This window comes from Ammodytes marinus (assembly GCF_949987685.1).
Source record: "Ammodytes marinus genome assembly, chromosome: 6".
Taxonomy (NCBI): domain Eukaryota; kingdom Metazoa; phylum Chordata; class Actinopteri; order Uranoscopiformes; family Ammodytidae; genus Ammodytes; species Ammodytes marinus.
Window position 1 is genome coordinate 33,529,753 of NC_137235.1, and position 17,685 is coordinate 33,547,437.

Sequence of the window (17,685 nt, forward strand, 5' to 3'; positions counted from 1 at the left end):
CAGGAGGCTATGCTAACTACCGTGACCAGAGCAAGTCCGACTGTTTTATAAAGAATCTGTCATTTCAAAAGCAACAACAAACAGATCGCACATATCCTTACAACGGAAAGGACCAGAGACATGAATGAATCCATTTATTTACGGCGTTACGTTGTGATATAGTGTGAATAAAGACCAACTATATTTAGCTTTACCTGCCTCTGCCGTAAAGGCAATACCTGTTGTGAAATTATAGGGGGGAGGCGGGGCGTGCCGGGACCATTACCGTTACTGAACGGCTCAAGCCATGGTATGGCAGTGGTCGCCGTGACACTGCCAAATGTCGGAAAACAATCTCGGCGTCTCTCAATTTAAACGTGATTAATTCATTATTAGCCACTGTCTGTCAACCTGCTCCGGAGTCGGCACAGACGCTCTCTCTCCCCACCATCTCCCCTCTGATCCTCTGACAGTCTGTGTCTCTCCGACATGATCGGCGTGATTTACATGTCTTTAACACTTCTCCCCTTCAAATGGCGATCATGTAATGTCCGTAGCCAATTGATTAAGTTTTTTTTTGGTGTTGGTTTGGCTTATTTTCTGCGTTTTTCCCATTGTATTTTGTGATTTTCTAGCATCACATGATGCCTTTTAACGAATCACATCGTCAGAAATGTGCATTAGCCAATGAGGTCGCGTTCCTAGCATTGAATCCCTCCTCACACTTTCACGATTGGTTACTGATACAAAGGAAATGACCATATTTGGATCCGATAACATTGTTCTTGAGTTTCAGAGCTTTACAACAGTACCATGGTTATTATGATTCATACAGCGGTCGCGGTGCTGTATGTTACGTTAGAATGCTCACTTTTGACTAATTTAGGAGCAAAATACAGACGCAAGCAGTCAAAGTTTAGTAAAATAAACACCTTAAACGTATATTTTGGACCTTTTATCCATACTAGTATGAAAGAAGACATGTTATGGAAGCTAAATAGACACAAATCTGAAAATTGACCAGTGCTTAAAAAAACGATATTTTTGCCTGCCGTGTCTCGCCTTCAGAGCTAAAAGTAGTGCAGCTGAATTGAGTGCCCAAAATAGTAAAACAATATCCCATGAGCATATTCAACTCCAAGGTAAGTAAAGTAGATAAAAATTTACTGGCAAAGTGCATATGTGCAACCTACCGGGATACCAAGAAGCATGGGGTCTACTGGCTGTCTGAAGGGCAACGACTCAGGGTCCTGCCTGTAGAGAGACTCCAGAGTGGGCATCAGAGCCTGGCGCAACTCCTCGGGTTTAAAGACTGAAATGCAATACAAATGCAATGGCAAGGTAAGTGCAAGTAATCCAATCTGAATGTAAACATGTTGTTAATAATAATAATAATAATAATAATAATAATAATAATAATAATAATAATAATAATAATAATAATAATAATAATAATAATAATAATAATAATAATAATAATAAATGTTATTTCCTGTGTCAAGCTTGTTGTATTGTTTGATTAATGCAGCTCATGGTAATGGTGCCATGTTGACCTTGCACATTTCAATCAAGTTTTTATAGATATACACGCTGCCCGTCCCAAAGAAAAAGTCACACAATCAAATGTTTAGTTGGACCATCTTAAAAGGTGCAGTGTGTAATATGACATCATCAAGTGGTACAATTCTAGATCACAACAGTTCGTCTCTATGGCTCCCGTTCAGAGAAGCAACAGAAATTCTTCAACAACATTCCAACTGGTAGTTCTGATGCATAGACATATATACGTAGATGACGCGTTCTGGCTTCTGGGATGCGACAACGCAGCCGCCATCTTGCTCCGGGAGTTCCGAGCTGTCAAGCCATGCTGTCAAACAGTGCACGCAGTGCATCTGGCCGATAAAAACAATAACAAAGCCACATTCATGTCTCTAAGATAGCATACATGAAACGGACGTAACGGCTGGTAACTGACGAGCGAAGCTAGCAAATATCAAACGTAAAAGTATTTTCAAATCTGTGCAATAGCGTAAATTAGGCAATGTTATCTCTTAATTGTCTATGAACTCAGTTTCATGCCTTAGATTAACTCCAACTGATTAACTAAAAAAACAGCCTATACTATTCAGGATGTGTAGATTGGTTTTGTGATCACAAGATCAGCTGTTTCCCAAGTGCTAAAACTGTAAGTAGCCTATAGCACATACACTTCCCGGCTAACAAACACAAACAGTCACACACTCAAATATCTTGTTGGACCATCTTTAGCTTTGGTTAATGCACATATTCACCGTAACACATTTTGATAAGCTTTATTGGTTGCTTAGAACCTAGACATGACCAACTGAAGCAACCACACAGTACACTTGCACACATTTAATCGTTGTTATCCTATTTTATTTCTGTTTTCTCTGTTCATTACATGTTATCCTTGTAATTGTATTTATTGTGTATGCTCGTCTTCACCGTAAATGAGGGAAAACCTCAGTGATAGCCCCGTTATCAGTCATTATGACGACAAATAACTGTATCAAACAAGGCTCCCGCTCCCCTTCCCTCACCTGGAGGGATAGGCTTCTCAATTCAAGTTGCAGCGCCACACTGAAATCTGCGACCAATATGGATATGTGACCATAGAGCCTGCACGAGCGAACCGAAAATCGGACTGGGTGTGCGACCAGACCAAAAGGAGTAATAAAAACTATTTAAAAACGTCTTTCTTTGCACTGATGGTCTCGTTTGCTGTTAAAGGTAATTTATGATTATCAGAGGAAACATGAGGCTGTTTAAAAGATATTTAAATGTTACTCGTAGCCGCTTTAAGGAGAAAATAATGGATAACAGCAGTCAGGAGGAGTGGATTCAGCCCATCATCACATCTTGGGCAACTCAAGAGAAGATTAGAGTCCAGCCCCACATTTTTACCTATTAAATGAGCTAACTTCAGTTACATTTTGACTGATTTCGAATTTTCTTTTTTTAGAGATATGGTGTTTTTAATTATTATGCTGAAAAGGAATGACAATGATTTTAGGCATTTTCCTTTACATTTTTTATGCACTCAGTACATGACCATTAATAAATTAACTTGCAGGAAGTCTGATGATTTTGTGTTTGCCAAACTCAAGGCATATTAAAAAAAGATATGGCCAAATTTGCATATTAATTCAAAATTTCTGAAAAATTGGAATACAAAAAAGAATTGTTTTAATGTAAGTAATCACCTTGCAAAGTGTTATAATGATATCTGTAAGTAGGCTACGTTTTTTCACCCTATTCACCTGCAGTGTCTAACATTAACTTATTACGCTAATTATGCAAATTACAATTAAAAGTACATAGGATACAACATTTCTGGCTTCATGAAATGTCCAATAATAGACCATAGAGGGTGTGACAGATGGCTCGTCTGTTTCACAAATTACAGAAATTAGAGTAGCCTACAGCTCCCTCAATTCTGCTATGTCAAATGTTCTAGACACCTCTCAGATGATCTGACAAGCAGTGTTAATTTCGTAGACTAAGACTATGACGAAAAATATTCGTCTACGAACCTTTTTCACGGACGTAAACTAAATAAAAACTAAATAAAAAGGCAGATGTGATGACGAAGACAGACTAATTTAACTGACACTATAGTCTACGAATAGGAACTAGACGAAACTGTTAGGGCGGGACGAATGGAGAAGAGATCCAATCAGAACTACTCTTTTTGTGGGACAAGTTGGGAAGAAATCCAATCAGTGCAAAGCAGCGAATTCAACCCTGTGTCGGTGAAAATCGACGGGAGACCGCGCAGGTGTGAGTGGGTGGAGTGAGCCGCTGTGCTGAAAAACTCTGCGGTATGATGGACAAAAATGATAGTCAGGGATATCCTGCCCGTTAACGATGTCTAGGGGAACGGCTAAGTTCCGCGATCTGTTTGTAGTAGGCTCTGTCTCGAGTTTGAATACACAGAGCCATGTGAAACTGCCGCCTCCGTCCGTTAGTTTCTGTTTTTAAAATACAATCAACTCCGACGCATGGACAGCGTTCAATTAAAACCTTTAATTGTATTATCTAAAAGGCTTTGATGCAAAAGAAGTCCGAACACACACAGCGGCAGCAGTGTTGCTTAAAGGAAGGCGCAGTTGCTCAAATTTATCAGCATCTCAACTGCGTGCTGCTGCTGCCCAGGGGCGGCCTTAACAATCTCGGGGCCCGTTTCAAGACCTAGTGTGGGGCCCCCCACTTTTTTAAAATATTTTCTTTATTTTTATTTTTTTTATAAATAATGCTTGTGCATGCTCCCCGCAAAAAGAAAAAAGATTGTGGAATCCAGTTGGTTCATAGACAGATCATGAGATAATGGACCCCCGGGCACAGGCTCTTAAAGCCCCCCCTCCCCCCTATCTAGTCAGGTACACTGATTTTATGTGAGATTATTACTAATGAAATAGAATGTTTTGTATTACAACCATAAAATCTGTGTCTGTATTGCACATTCAAACCTTAATACCATTCAATGAAGAAAAACACTTACGCGCCCCACACACATCCTGCGTCTACCTCTGGAGCGCGTCGCTTTACCTTACTGCTGCCTCTCTCGGACTTTTCTCGGACACACATGCAACGTCTCAGCAGCTGCTGCTGCAGCGCTGCTTCTAAAAGCCCTATCTTTCTACATAGAGTTTTCATAGATAATTCCCATTAAAAATGAAGTTCTTTCATGTCATCTATGATGCATATGATTTATATTGAGTCTGGACAGTAATCCGTGCGCCCCATTGCCATTTTTTTTCTTTTTTTTTGCCATATTTTCGCTTGTTGGAAGTTTTATTTTGAAGGGGACACACCAGGAAATGGTGAAACTACAGCGAAAGCTGCCAGTATGAAGTCAATATGACTCTCAGCAGAGTATTTCAAAAATCACTTTACTGATTTATACGGGAGAGAGAGAGGGGGGTGTGGTCGGGGAAGAAGAAGGCCGTAGACACAGATAGAGCAACGGAAAACTGTTGCGCTCATCATGATCTTTTTTATTTCTTCACTATATGGATCTCTATATGTGTCATTTATCCAAAAATGAAATGCCAGAACTAATTGAAAATTAGGTTTTAAATCCCTCGGATTTTGATTGCACAATTAAATCGTGAAATAAAGGGATTATTCGCGTATACGACTGAGGAATGTTTTATTTTGAAATAAACACACCGGGTAAACGTGTAAATAGAGTGAATGCTGCTGGTATGACTGTCAACAGAGTATTTCTCTATCAGTTAAAGCACAGAGACGCGAGAGAGACGCGCTGCTCTCAGAAAAAAAATAGGCGAGCCTCCTGAGGTGAAGGGGAGCGTCGCTGCAGACGTGCCTCCAACGCGCCTCAGCAGTGCGTCTGAGGTTGGATGTGTGCTCGCTCTACGTTGATTTCACAGTCTGTGACAAAAAGTCAGACGCAGACGCGAGGTAGACGCTCAGTAGAGGTAGGATGTGTGTGGGGCGCGTTAGTCAAAACACTTAGTCGACGAAGTCCGCTGTAGATTTAGTCAAATTAAAATCTGCTTATATTTAGTAGACTAGACTAGACTAAGACTAAAATATTTTAGATGACTAGAATAGGACTAAGACTAAATGGTGTGATATTCAAAAGACTAAGACTAAATCAGAATTTGCTGCCAAAATTAACACTGCTGACAAGCACTTTGTTTTAAGCATACTGAGAACTGTATTGTTAATGTGTTATTAAAATGCCAATATCTGTTTTTGCTTCTGGGTAATGTAAACTCTCTAATATTTTGGAGTAGCCCAGTGTATATCCGGAAAATGTAATGGCTGAAGAGAATTGATTTGCTTCAGGAAAAACAATATTCATAAAGCTATATCCAAGTGATTGAACCGTCTTGAATGTTGAGTTTTTTTTTTAAATAGTTTTTTGTTTCTGCAACAAGAAGGCTGAGGAGTTGGTTAAGAAATGATTATCAATGCAGGCCTACTGTGAATCAGCTTTGGGGAATTATACACACGATGGATTGATTCAATAGCATATGTCTGTATGGTGATGTGAAAAACCACTGCCTGATGTGATTGTAACTTTAATACAGTATAAATAAAATACACTTTTTTTGATATGTCAACCAGTTGAATGAGTCACTCTTTCATTGATGGCAGTCAGTCAGCTGCATTGTAAGTCCATTTTAAACAATGGATCATCAAGGCTTATTAAGTATTATTGTAGGTGATTATTTAATTAATTTAATGTAAATTAACTATCAACCATAAACATTCATACCAATAAGTTATAACCATAGGTTATAGCCTATAGCTAAATTATTCCTGTTTACTGGACGATTAAGTAGTTTGGTATGAAACCCTGCCTTATTTTTATTAAACCAAGTGTCCTGTATCATAAATATAAGTCTACCCTTCATAACAAACCAAACAGATTGAAAATCGGTTGCAAACTCAGCGAGTTATGAAGATTTAGGGTCCATACAGACGTATGTCTCCATTTACTTAATGCAGTAAGAATGCACGGCTCTCCAGGGGCAAGATGGCGGCCGCGACGACGCATCATTCCAACGTACAGCAGCGGGGAACGCGTCATCTATGTATATTATATCTATGGTTCTGATGGACACAGTGTGGCCAACTGTTCCATTCTGTGCTTCTGTAGAGCTGATGACATTCCAACTATGACGCTTCCAAAATGGCAGCGCCCATGCCTTGGTCCATGGTTTGGAGAAATACGGAGATATAAAAGACCCTTTCTAAGGGAAAAAATAATAATTCTAAAAAAAATGCAGCTATTATGCACTAAATTAAACGTACTTATGGATATTATAATAATTTTCTACCAAGTCTTCTATGAAAAAAAATCCCCAAATTCTACACACAGATAATTTCGTCACCCATTCGCCATATTACATTTTGATAAGCTTTTTTATTTGGCACATAAGGTTGCTGATCCTAGACCTGACCAACTGAAGGAACCCCAGATCCTACTGTACACTGCCACACAGGCTTGTACAGTAGACACCAGGCATGATGGGAGCATCACTTCATCCACCTCTCTTCTTACCCTGATCTACCCATCACTCTGGAACAGGGTCAATCTGGTCTAATTAGACCACACAGCCTTTTCCATTGCTACAGAGTCCAATCTGTATGCTCCCTAGCAAATTGAAGCATTTTTCCCTGATAAGGTGGTGACTTATTATTTTTTTTGGCCCCGGGTGGGGGTGGGGGTCGTGCGTGTGTGTGCGTGTGTGTGTGTGTCTGAACTATCAAAACATGCCACAAAATATTTATCATACTGCCCAAGGACTTTCTATTATTTCTCCATTTAATTCCTGAAAATCAATTCTACCTGAACCTATACATTATGTGGCCTTCAAGTGGATGTTATTATTGATTTGACGAGCATATACTACCAGCAGGTGCACAGCCTGTTCATTATTTGTGGAACATGCTGTCGAAATCAAAGGTGGCCTATTACAGTCTGAACATTGCTCAGACTCAGTACCAGCCTTAGAATGACGTAATCAAATACAATTCAAAATAAGCCATGACTGTGTTCAAAGTTAACACCAATGACAGAAACCCTCTCTTTTCACCGAGTGGAACTTATTCCAATCGGTCAGACGGCACAGATATTACTCATCTTGGCCTCAGACTCACTTTTCCTCCGTGACTGAGAGGGGGATGAGGATGTGGTGCTGTTTGCTCCACCGTCTTCCTCTTCTTTGGGTTCAGTCTTCATCTCCGGCTTTTTCTCCTCCACCTCCATCTGCTCCGGCTTCTCCTCTGGCTTCTCCTTCTTCACCAACGTTGAAGCCGTTGAGTCTTCCTCGATCTACAGACAAAAGAGAAAACTTGTCATACTACCGTCTCAAAATCATGGATAAAAGAGTGTGATTGTACATATACCAACATTGGCTGGACCAAGATCTGACTTTTCAAAATCAAAACTATTTCAATACATGTTGGTGCTTTGAGTCACTGTGCAGGCGTAACACTCTTCAAAATCTGGGTGCAAAAATACACAGGGTTCCTACACATTTTCCATTTAAAAATTCCATACTTTTCCAGACTAAAATTTTCAGGATTCTCTGTAGATTTTTCATTCTATATTTGACATTCGAATACAAATAGCAAATAGTTGCTTACTATATAAATACATGGTTCCGAAGCAAGCCCTCGGAAAATTAACATCGACCCATGACACTTTGCCCAAACTCAAAAGCAAGTAAAAACTAAAGGTTCATTTATTGAAGATCGCTCGCCACTTCTGATAAGTGTTGCTCGAAAGACTCGCCAGACGTTGTTTAATAATGCAAAATGTCAAACTGTTTCAGTCGCATGGATGCAAACACATTTATGGTGAAAAATTAGGCGACATCAGCACAAGGAAATAAAATTAGTTATATAGCTTACTACCTGACTGACGTAGGCCTGCGTTGTTATGTTGGAATTAACGTGATAATTTTCTCTATCAAATTATAGTCAAATAATCATATTGGCCTATGATGCATTCTGTACCCCCAAGGGGGATTCTGGGGGTCGCCCCACAGAACATTTTTAAATGAATAGATGTAATATCCTGTAATCTGGTGCCCTTTAAAATGTGTTTGATAATCTGGCCAAAGAAAAAGAACCAAAATGATGGGTATATTCTGTTATTTGATACAGAGGAAGTGGTTTACTAATTCAGAGCCATCTTTAATAGTAACCTCTAATTAGCTATTTAAACTTTATGCTTACATGCAATGCAATTTCTGAGAAGTGAATTTCTGTTGAGGACAACTATAGTCCGCAGTGTATTTTCCAATAACAGGGCTCCAGACAACATTTTTTACTAGGAGCACTAGCACCCCTAACTCAGAATTTTTAGGGGCGCAAGCAGAAAATGTAGGGGGAAACCTTAAAGCAGTTCGGATGGATTTGAGTTTGAGCATTTCAGCACAATCATAATATCCCGCCTTCCTCCAATGCAGCCCCACCCCCTCATTCCTATCCCTGTTTTTTTTGTTTTGTTTTTGAAGAAACTTAATTTAGGCTACACAAGCAGACTTACTTGCTTAATACTGTCTCCGTGCACAAAGTGAGTTATATTGTGGCTGAAGAAACTGGTGGCTGTAGTAGGCTACCGGTACCGCGCTGATCTGCTTGTATCACTGGTTTCACTTCAGATATGTCGGCCAGAACACCACTTATGCTTATAATGAGACTAGGAGAGGAGGAGTAGGGTTTTATCCGCTCTTTATTTTCCTTCTTTCACAGGCACAGCCGCATATAGATCGCGGAAAAAGAACAAAGGCTTAAACTCCGCTCGTGAGGAGACGTTTGAACAGCTGTTGCGACTCGCGAATCGCAGCCGCTAATAACATGCACAAACTATAACTTATAACAGCGATCGGGACTACATGTACATACTCACACACGGGTGATTCACATTTACACTCAGATAAACACGAATGATGGCTTACTGTGGCAACTTGCTCACACACATCTCACCGAGGGAGAAGCGAAAGGAAACTTAATGAACTGGCTCTCTGGCCGACTGACGTCACGGCCCAACACTAAAACACAGCTTAACACACTGTAAAAAATAACAAGAAATAACAACACTGTAACCTTTTCTACAATGGTCGCTACTCGCTAGGCTACTGTCTGCCGTGGAATCAAAACAAACCCTTTCGTTGAGGACGCGCGTGCACGAATGCGCGGTACACAAGCAGACGGCAAACAGACAGGTCTGTCGGCCAATTAAATCGTTCGGTCCGAACGATTTGATTGGTTGTAGTTTTCACCTAATATTATGAGACTGAAATAATTGTTTCTTTTTATTCCTGGTGGGTCTACCATGCATTTTAGAGTGTAAAAACCTTATTTATACCATTTTAAAGTCATTTAAAATAAGTGTAAAAACTCTACAAAGGTAAGAATAGCTTTAAATAGACCTGCAACGCATCTATTACAATTTTTCCCAATTTAAACTATATTAGGCCTACTGATATTGTTTTGGACCACACTGACAACAACAGATGATACAATTCATTGTGTTTTTGATTTTGCAACGCCATGTGAAATCCTTCAGACATTCTTTTGTAACGTTAACTTGCATCGCAAGATAAGTGCATTCCTGTTTGTATGAATATAAGCTCCTCGGGGCTTCCGTAGTTCGAGTTTGACTTCCTGCTATGACGAGTAGATGTATGCCGTGATATGTGCCATACCTAACCTATAAAGTTATTAACGGTCACTATGCCTCAAGTATTCTTTATTTATAACCCGGCCGCCCGCCTGTATTGGGCAGAAGTTACCACACATTCCTTTAAGGAAAAGGGATTTTGACCCATTTTCACCACAACCCCTTCTAAACCTGATGCCTGTGATTTTTCCTTCTCTATCTCTGCTGACTCCTCTATAAGGAAAATAGTTATTGGCCCAAAATTAACTAGTGAGATGACATAATCAACTAATTTGCATAATATGCAATTCTGAAAGAGGCAAAATTAATAGAAAATGCTGACCAGGTAGTAGGCCTATACAAATTAACTAGGCCTCTTACAAACTAACTTTAAAAACTGTGTTAGTTGCCATAACTACAAGGTTAACTTTTTTAATAGATGTGCAGTCGCCAATTGAGGACCTATTTACGTGTTTACAAACGTCACCTGGCAGCTCTTGCTCAGAGCGACACGGTGTTGTCTGTCTGCTGGCTGCTGCAGGTAGCAGGGGGCTGTTATCAGTCACACAAACCCTGTGAGTGAGGGCTGTCAGCGGTGAGGAGGAGCAGACAGCAGCCGTTGCTAGTACTCGGCTCTGGTGAGTGCGGTATTAAAAAAAAGTTGCAAGATGTGTCACTGGTCTTTAAAGATCTCCTATTATACCACTTTTCTGGTCTTAATTTCTCATTAATGACTCCTATAGAGCAACCTGACACAAATCACAGCACAAAAAACCATGTAGATTTTCGGGAAACTCTTCTGGGTGCATTCAGCAGTCTCTGTCCACACTTGACTTTGTGCTTCTCCGCCCCCTCGCACCCCCTCCTGGAAACCCCACTCCGTTGTGATTGGTTACCTTCCTTCCGGAACACTTTCAGCAGCACACGGGCAGATTTGAGCAGGCAGGTGGGGGCATGCAGCCGGAGCGTGCCTGAGCACGTTACATGAAAAAATCCGGATTTGTGACGTTACGAATCCCGGAAATTTGAACAAGTGAATTGTCGACCGGCTGCCCTAGTGTTTAGCGCTCTGCACAGCCACCCCAGACGGTCAGCAGGGAATACGTCTAAATGCATGCAAGTCATTATTTGATACTTTAGTATGGTTAAATATGACTATAAATCATTATAACAACGTTTATAGGTCATAAAAGTCGAAAAAGTATAATAGGTCCACTTTAACTAGTCTTAGCGCTATGGCGGAAAGTCGGCAAATATAGCGGAAAAAGTCGCCAGTTGGCAACATGTTAACGAGGTGACGACAGCGGGATCGTCACGTGATCCGCGCTGTTGATCGTTTCACTGATCAGTCGCGGACTGCTCTCTCTCTCAAACACAAAGCACTAATAATGGATGTAATAATAATAATAATAATTAAAAAATATGTCGGCAAATTTCCCGGTCCCACGAGTGCCCCTAGTTGAAAAAAGTACTCGCACTGTCTCAAAAAATGGTAGCAAAATGCGAGCATTTGGTCGCAGTCTGGAGCCCTGAATAAACTACATTTATCTTTTAATCATTAATGAATATAGAAGCTAAACAACTACAGAAGGGCGTTTGTTTAGCGTTTTAAGCCAACCAAAGTAAATGACAGTGGGCTTTGGCTTTTTCATGTGAAACATTAAAACAGACCTGCAAACTCATAGGAGGTGAAAAACACCCGTCCCTTCTAGGGGGGTCGGGTGTTTTTCGCTGTCCAAACGATTGGCTATTGTTAAATATCATTCACACAACCAGAGTTCTCCACTATTGCCTCCAATGTCCAGCTGGGTGAAAATAATAGCCAGCTGAGATCCTGACCCTCCTAGTGGGGGCCGGGGGTATGCCCCCCGGGAGATTTTTTTTAAACTTTTTAAAGTGAAATGCATGAATCTGGTGCACTTTGAGAGGGAAATTAAGAGGCTAAATCTGAGGAATTTTGTGTGAACAAATAATTTGGAGACACTGGGTCGGATGAATTAGAAGCTTCTTGGATTTTCCATTAAAATGTTCATTTAAAATAAAATATTATGCAGAGTCCTCTGGGTTGGGCTTGGTGCTCTTTTTCTTTTATGGGACATATTTCTCTGTAATATAATGAATACATTTAAATGCAGTGAGAGGAATGAAGCAGAAGAACTCTGTTGTCCAGCTATCTTTTTTTCCCACAGACGAGGCTGAAATAGGTTATACAGTGCATGGGCATCTGAGCCCCATTTCCAAATGTTTTTAAATAAACTCAATACACACTGGACGTGAACGTGACGTGATCAGTTAAACTTGGATTACCTCCCAGATGAACTGATTAAATTATTGGGCTATTAACTAGGCTATATAGATCAAAACATTGTATTAATTTTTTTGTATGATATAATAATATGATGTTAATATCAAACACACAAACTAAAAAATAAAAATAAATTGGGGGGGGGGGCCTGTCGGTCGGCTCTGATTGTGAGCGCACTGCAGACACTTCATTTCTGCAATGTGCGCTCATTAAACTGTCAGCTTCACTTAAGAGTCCTGTGTGGGTCAACAGTGCAGTGCAAACTATGCAGCATAAAGTTATAACATTCGTCTACGACCGTGATGTTAAATCACCTTCACACAAAGTCTCCGCCCCAGCAAAGCAGCGAGTCGATCGCTGTGACGGTGAAAATCACCGGGACCCGGGAGACCCAGTGAGCGAGTGAGACGCCGCTCAGAAAAAACTCTGTGGTTTGATGGATGAAATCAGTCGGGGATATCCTGCCCGTTAACTTTGTCTACGGGAACGGCTTCCGCGATCTTTTTCTATGTCTCGAGTCTAACAGAGAGCCATGTCGGCAAACTGACAGCGCGACTAAATAAAGGGACTGTACAGTGAGCTGCGTCCCTCCGTATAGTTTCTCTTTCAGTAGGCTGTTACATTAACCTCTGAAGCATTGACAGTGTTTAATCAAAGCCTCTAATTTTTTATTATCAAAAGGGCTTTGATTGAGACTTTTAGCCAATTCTAAAGTCTGAACACACAGCGGCAGCAGTGATGCTTCACAGTGCCCGATCTTAACGCTGATTGGACAATACTCATGACGTCTACCAAAGATGTTTTATTGCCAAGATAACAATATTCCCTTGTCTCACACTACGGTAACTCGCCCACACAGTCCAGTCTGGGAAGCGCTGGCTGACTTCTCTGGCAGCTGCCGCTACCCCACCCCCCCCCCCCCCCCCTCCCAAAAACAAAAACTCTTCGGATCTATACGATTCACGTGGGTCATATATTTTGATTCTAAACGGCGATTTTCGCCGAAAAGCGACGAGTTTGCAGGTATGTAAAATGATCACCCAAATGGGTGGGACTTGTCTGTCAGACATGATGTGTCATCACACACCAGCCTCCAGCCAGCTTGTTTGGTGACCTATCATCCGATCGGTATACGGCTACTGTTACGCGACTAGTTTGATAAGTATTTTTTAGATGTTTTTTGGAGAGTTGGGGCAATAGTCTGGAAACACAAATCCTTTTCCATACTCTCTTTTATATTTTCCATACTTATCCAGACCTGGAAATTACTTAAATAAAATTCCATACTTTTCCAAACTGCGTAGGAACCCTGAATACAACTTGTCCCCCTCCCAACACTTGCTAATAAGTGAAAAAAATGGGAATACCTCACTTTGCAATATTTGAATACATGTCATTGATAGCACAGAATTGTATGAGTATGACATTGACAAAGAAATATAACCAGGCCACATAAGCTTTATTAAACTTGTTTTTTTCCTAAAAAAGAAGGCAAGAGTGAATCACTGGAGAGAGAAGACACAAATAAGTGAAGAGAAGCATTAATTAGTGAATTAATCATATGAATCAGTTTATGATCTCAACAAGAAGTTTTATCCCACCTCCATCTTGGGCTCAGTTTTGCCGCCAGCGGCCTCAAAGTCCTTTTGGTCATGGTGTGGCTCTTTCTTGACCTCCTGAACCGGCAGGTCGGCGCTGGCAGCTGAGGCTGGCGTGGGCACCTGGTTATCCAGGCTAGTCCCTGGTTGAGACAGCTGAAACACAGAGAAGGGAGGTACAATTACGAGGTGCTGGCAACAGCTCAATTGCTTCTTTGCATGCAGGACTGAAGCCACGGCACAGATTAACACCTCCCATATGGATTGTATTGCTCCCTTAGGTGGAAAGACGTTAACATTCCCATTGTGATGGATGCTACAAACAGTGGTGTGAATGCGGTTATCAGGCAGAGGAGTGGATGTGGATGGGACGGGTTGGTACATGGAAGTCAGAGGATGGGACAATGCAGAGGTGGGGGGAGGGGGGGGGTTGCAGGGCATGCGGAGTGTCTCAGTCTCACCGGCGTGGAAGGGGGCTGAGGCGGGGGCTGCGTCTGTGCAGCTGCGGGGAGCTCCGTCTGGGGTTGGGGCTGGGTGGGGCGGGGCAGGGTAGCACCCAGCGCCGGGGCAGGGCCGGGGAGGGTGGGGGTAGAGCTGCGGCTGGAGGGCTGGGGGTGCGAGGGGTTATTGGCCCCACCAGCCGTGGAGGCAGCGGGCGGAGGTGTGGAGTGCAAGGGGATTTGGGAGGAGGCTAGCTGAGGGCCCAGCGAGGGGCCAAGTGCATTGATGGGGAGGTTAGCGCTCGGCTGCTGGAGAGAAGGACACACACACACACACGGGCACGCAGACATACGCAAACAAGATAAGCAGACAGACAAACAATCATACGGACAAACACAAAACCACACACAATTAGAGGGGTTTAGAGAGCATCTTGTGATTGGTATGAGAACAATTTAAAGGTGGAGTCAGCAATTATGTGGAAAGCTAGTCACAATACACTACCTGTCCGTACTGTGTGTGTGTGTGTGTGCTGAAAAGAAATCCAGTGTGTACACACCAGTTTATAAAGCCTAGGCTGTGCATTAACACCAGATTTTTCTCTTTTTCTCTTGTGTATGACACCGTACAAACAGGTAGCGTGAGGATCGTGAGAAAATATTAACTGATTTTGACAAAAAGTGATTTTGACAACAAGCGTTCTCCACAATCGCTGACTTCATCTTTAAGAAAAAATTAGTCCGTAGTGTGACTGGTGAAAGTAGCAGCAGCAGCTAGTTGGAATTACCACAAATTTGTAGCAACTCCAAAAAGGGACAGCCAAACCAAACAGTTAGCCAACTTGGTTTAGATACAGCTCCCCAGCCCTCGTCTCTCTCACCTGGGTGACGGCAGCCTGTGCAGGTGGCTGGCTCATGCCGGGCCCCACCGTGACATTCATGGCGCTCGTTGCGGCAACCGCAGCGGATCCAGGTGGGAACTGCGTCTGAGCCAGAAATTGTCCCTGGCTGGCCGTTTGGCCCACCATGCTACCGCCACCGTGTCCAGCCATTATCCCCTGGGCCTGGGGCATCCGGGAGGGAGACATGCCCATCTACAAAGGCAGGACAGGATAATGTTACCACTGACCAATCCAGGAAAATTAGCCATTATTCACGGACACGGAGTGAGCATTATGCGGTTGGATATACAACTATCTGCTTTGGTGAGTTATTTATATGTATTTAAATTGTGGGACAATCATTTTATATTATCTGCTCCCCTTCTTATTTTAAATGGTGACTTAGGCTATTTTTTTTTTGTTACAACTACAGCCCATGTTTTTTTTCTCTTTTTTTCTCCCCATCGGAGGCCTACTCGATCGGTTTAAATTGTGGCCCGTCTATTTAATTACTTTCAGTGAGGAAAATGTGTTTTAAACTTGTGGAAAAAAATCCTTAATATCATATGGCAACTGTGACTGTTTGACAATAGCATTGAGCGCTTTATTGCGGTCAACCGTTGTTCTGTAGACAGATGCGTTGCGTTCTAAAAATAGAAAAAAGTTTAACAAGGAATCGATTGATCCTCGAGGAATGCAAGCGTTATGCAAATATGCAACTTGTTTGTTGAAATGTTAATAAATGGGAGCTTCCTCAAGCAGCCATATCTTTCCCGACAATCCCCTCTGTGCACGAACTCTTACATATGGTAATTAAACATTATAACACCTGCGGCTTATAGTCCAGTGCGGTTTATAGTGCGGAGTGTGTGTGTGTGTGTGTGTGTGCCCCCTGCCCTCCTTACCGCTGGGACGGAGCTCATGTTCATTTGCTGTGGGTGGTTCATTGGTGAGGCAGCTCGGGCTCCCATTGGTGCCTGTGATATCTGGGTGTTGGGCAGAGCCATGTGGTTGAACTGGTTGATTCCTGTGAAGAAGAGTGGAGCACAATTTTCAGCAATGGACACACAAACACAAACACACCAAGAAGTAGTGTAGAGGAGCCATACAATCCCATTATACTGGTGAAACGTTGTACTTTTTTCCCCATCTTGCCGCCAATACATAAACTTACAGTTTAGGTAAAACTGAAATTTTTCAGTGCCGAGTAAGGTTACGCTTGTATAGGGACAACATGGCTTCGCTGACTTTCATGCCATCCTACATGTGTCCATTTGCATGTTCTGCTTCACTGACACTTTCCTTTATTTCCACTAGCATAGGGCTGGGCGATATGACCAAAATCTCATATCCCGATATAGGAATTTCATATCCCGGTAACGATACATTTGACGATATAGCATATTTTCTGTTATTTCAATTAATAAATATAAAAATGTCATATAAATAATTTAATTCTCAACACAAAGTATTTACCCATATTTGATTATTTTCTGCTTTAATTCAAATGCAAATTTTCAAGCATTCATGATTCAACAAAATAGAAAATGCAAATGTGACATTTGAGTAGTTTTGGGCCGTGTGGTAGCCTGGAAATCCAGACCTTGATATCTTGAACGATAGAGGGTCTGGCGACGATCAATAGTAATTTCCAACTCAAGGGGCGGCTCCTACTCGTGCATTTCAAATGCCACTGCACGCAGTTGGATAGCACTACAACCAATCAGAGCGATGCACAAGGCGACGTAAGCCCCTTTCGTTTAGCGAACAGCTGTTAAATTAAACGTTTGCCGTTGTCGGTCGGCAAAATAGAACATTCCACTTACTTGCTAATGAAAGATTTGTGTTATATGTAGGGCTATATATATATATATACACTGTATATGTTTTATTATATAGGTCTACCCAGGCCTAGCTTTTTTCATAAAAAGGCATATGAAAAAATATATGAAAATTATTATTTATTTTTTTATTTTATTTTAGGTTTGGGTCCATAATGTTCACATTTTATGTCAAAGTGAAATTAAAACTGGCAGGTATTGTAGGTGAAGTTTTACTGAAACAAAAGATACCAAACACAGCAAGCTTAACATTTTTGTATGTGCCCGCTGTGTCTAGCCTGGTGCTACCAGACCATGCTACTTCATTTCATTTGTACAGAAGGTCTGGAAGTGCTGTAATTGGCAAACGTTCACTCACTTGGAGGCGGGTGTCTGTTGAAGTTTAAAACTATTGGATCTGCCCAGTGCCACTCTGGATTAGCCAACCAATCGCATAACGTTTGGTCGTCACGTGTGTCATGAGCCGGCTTATC

At 41.6% G+C, this 17,685-nt stretch overlaps 1 protein-coding gene across 2 annotated transcripts in view; it reads right to left on the reverse strand.

Annotated features, from left to right (window-relative positions):
- Positions 1-17,685, reverse strand: part of crebbpa (CREB binding lysine acetyltransferase a) — a 136,593-nt gene that overhangs the window by 38,394 nt on the left and 80,514 nt on the right. Inside the window, exons 12-17 of one of the 2 annotated variants that reach the window (XM_080029646.1) lie at positions 16,277-16,398; positions 15,372-15,584; positions 14,512-14,799; positions 14,054-14,206; positions 7,636-7,810; positions 1,173-1,291 (exon numbers count right to left, since the gene is read on the reverse strand). In XM_080029646.1, the coding sequence (XP_079885772.1) occupies positions 1,173-1,291; positions 7,636-7,810; positions 14,054-14,206; positions 14,512-14,799; positions 15,372-15,584; positions 16,277-16,398 (1,070 nt within the window). The remainder of the gene's footprint in view (positions 1-1,172; positions 1,292-7,635; positions 7,811-14,053; positions 14,207-14,511; positions 14,800-15,371; positions 15,585-16,276; positions 16,399-17,685) is intronic. The other variant, XM_080029647.1, reaches the window with a different exon arrangement.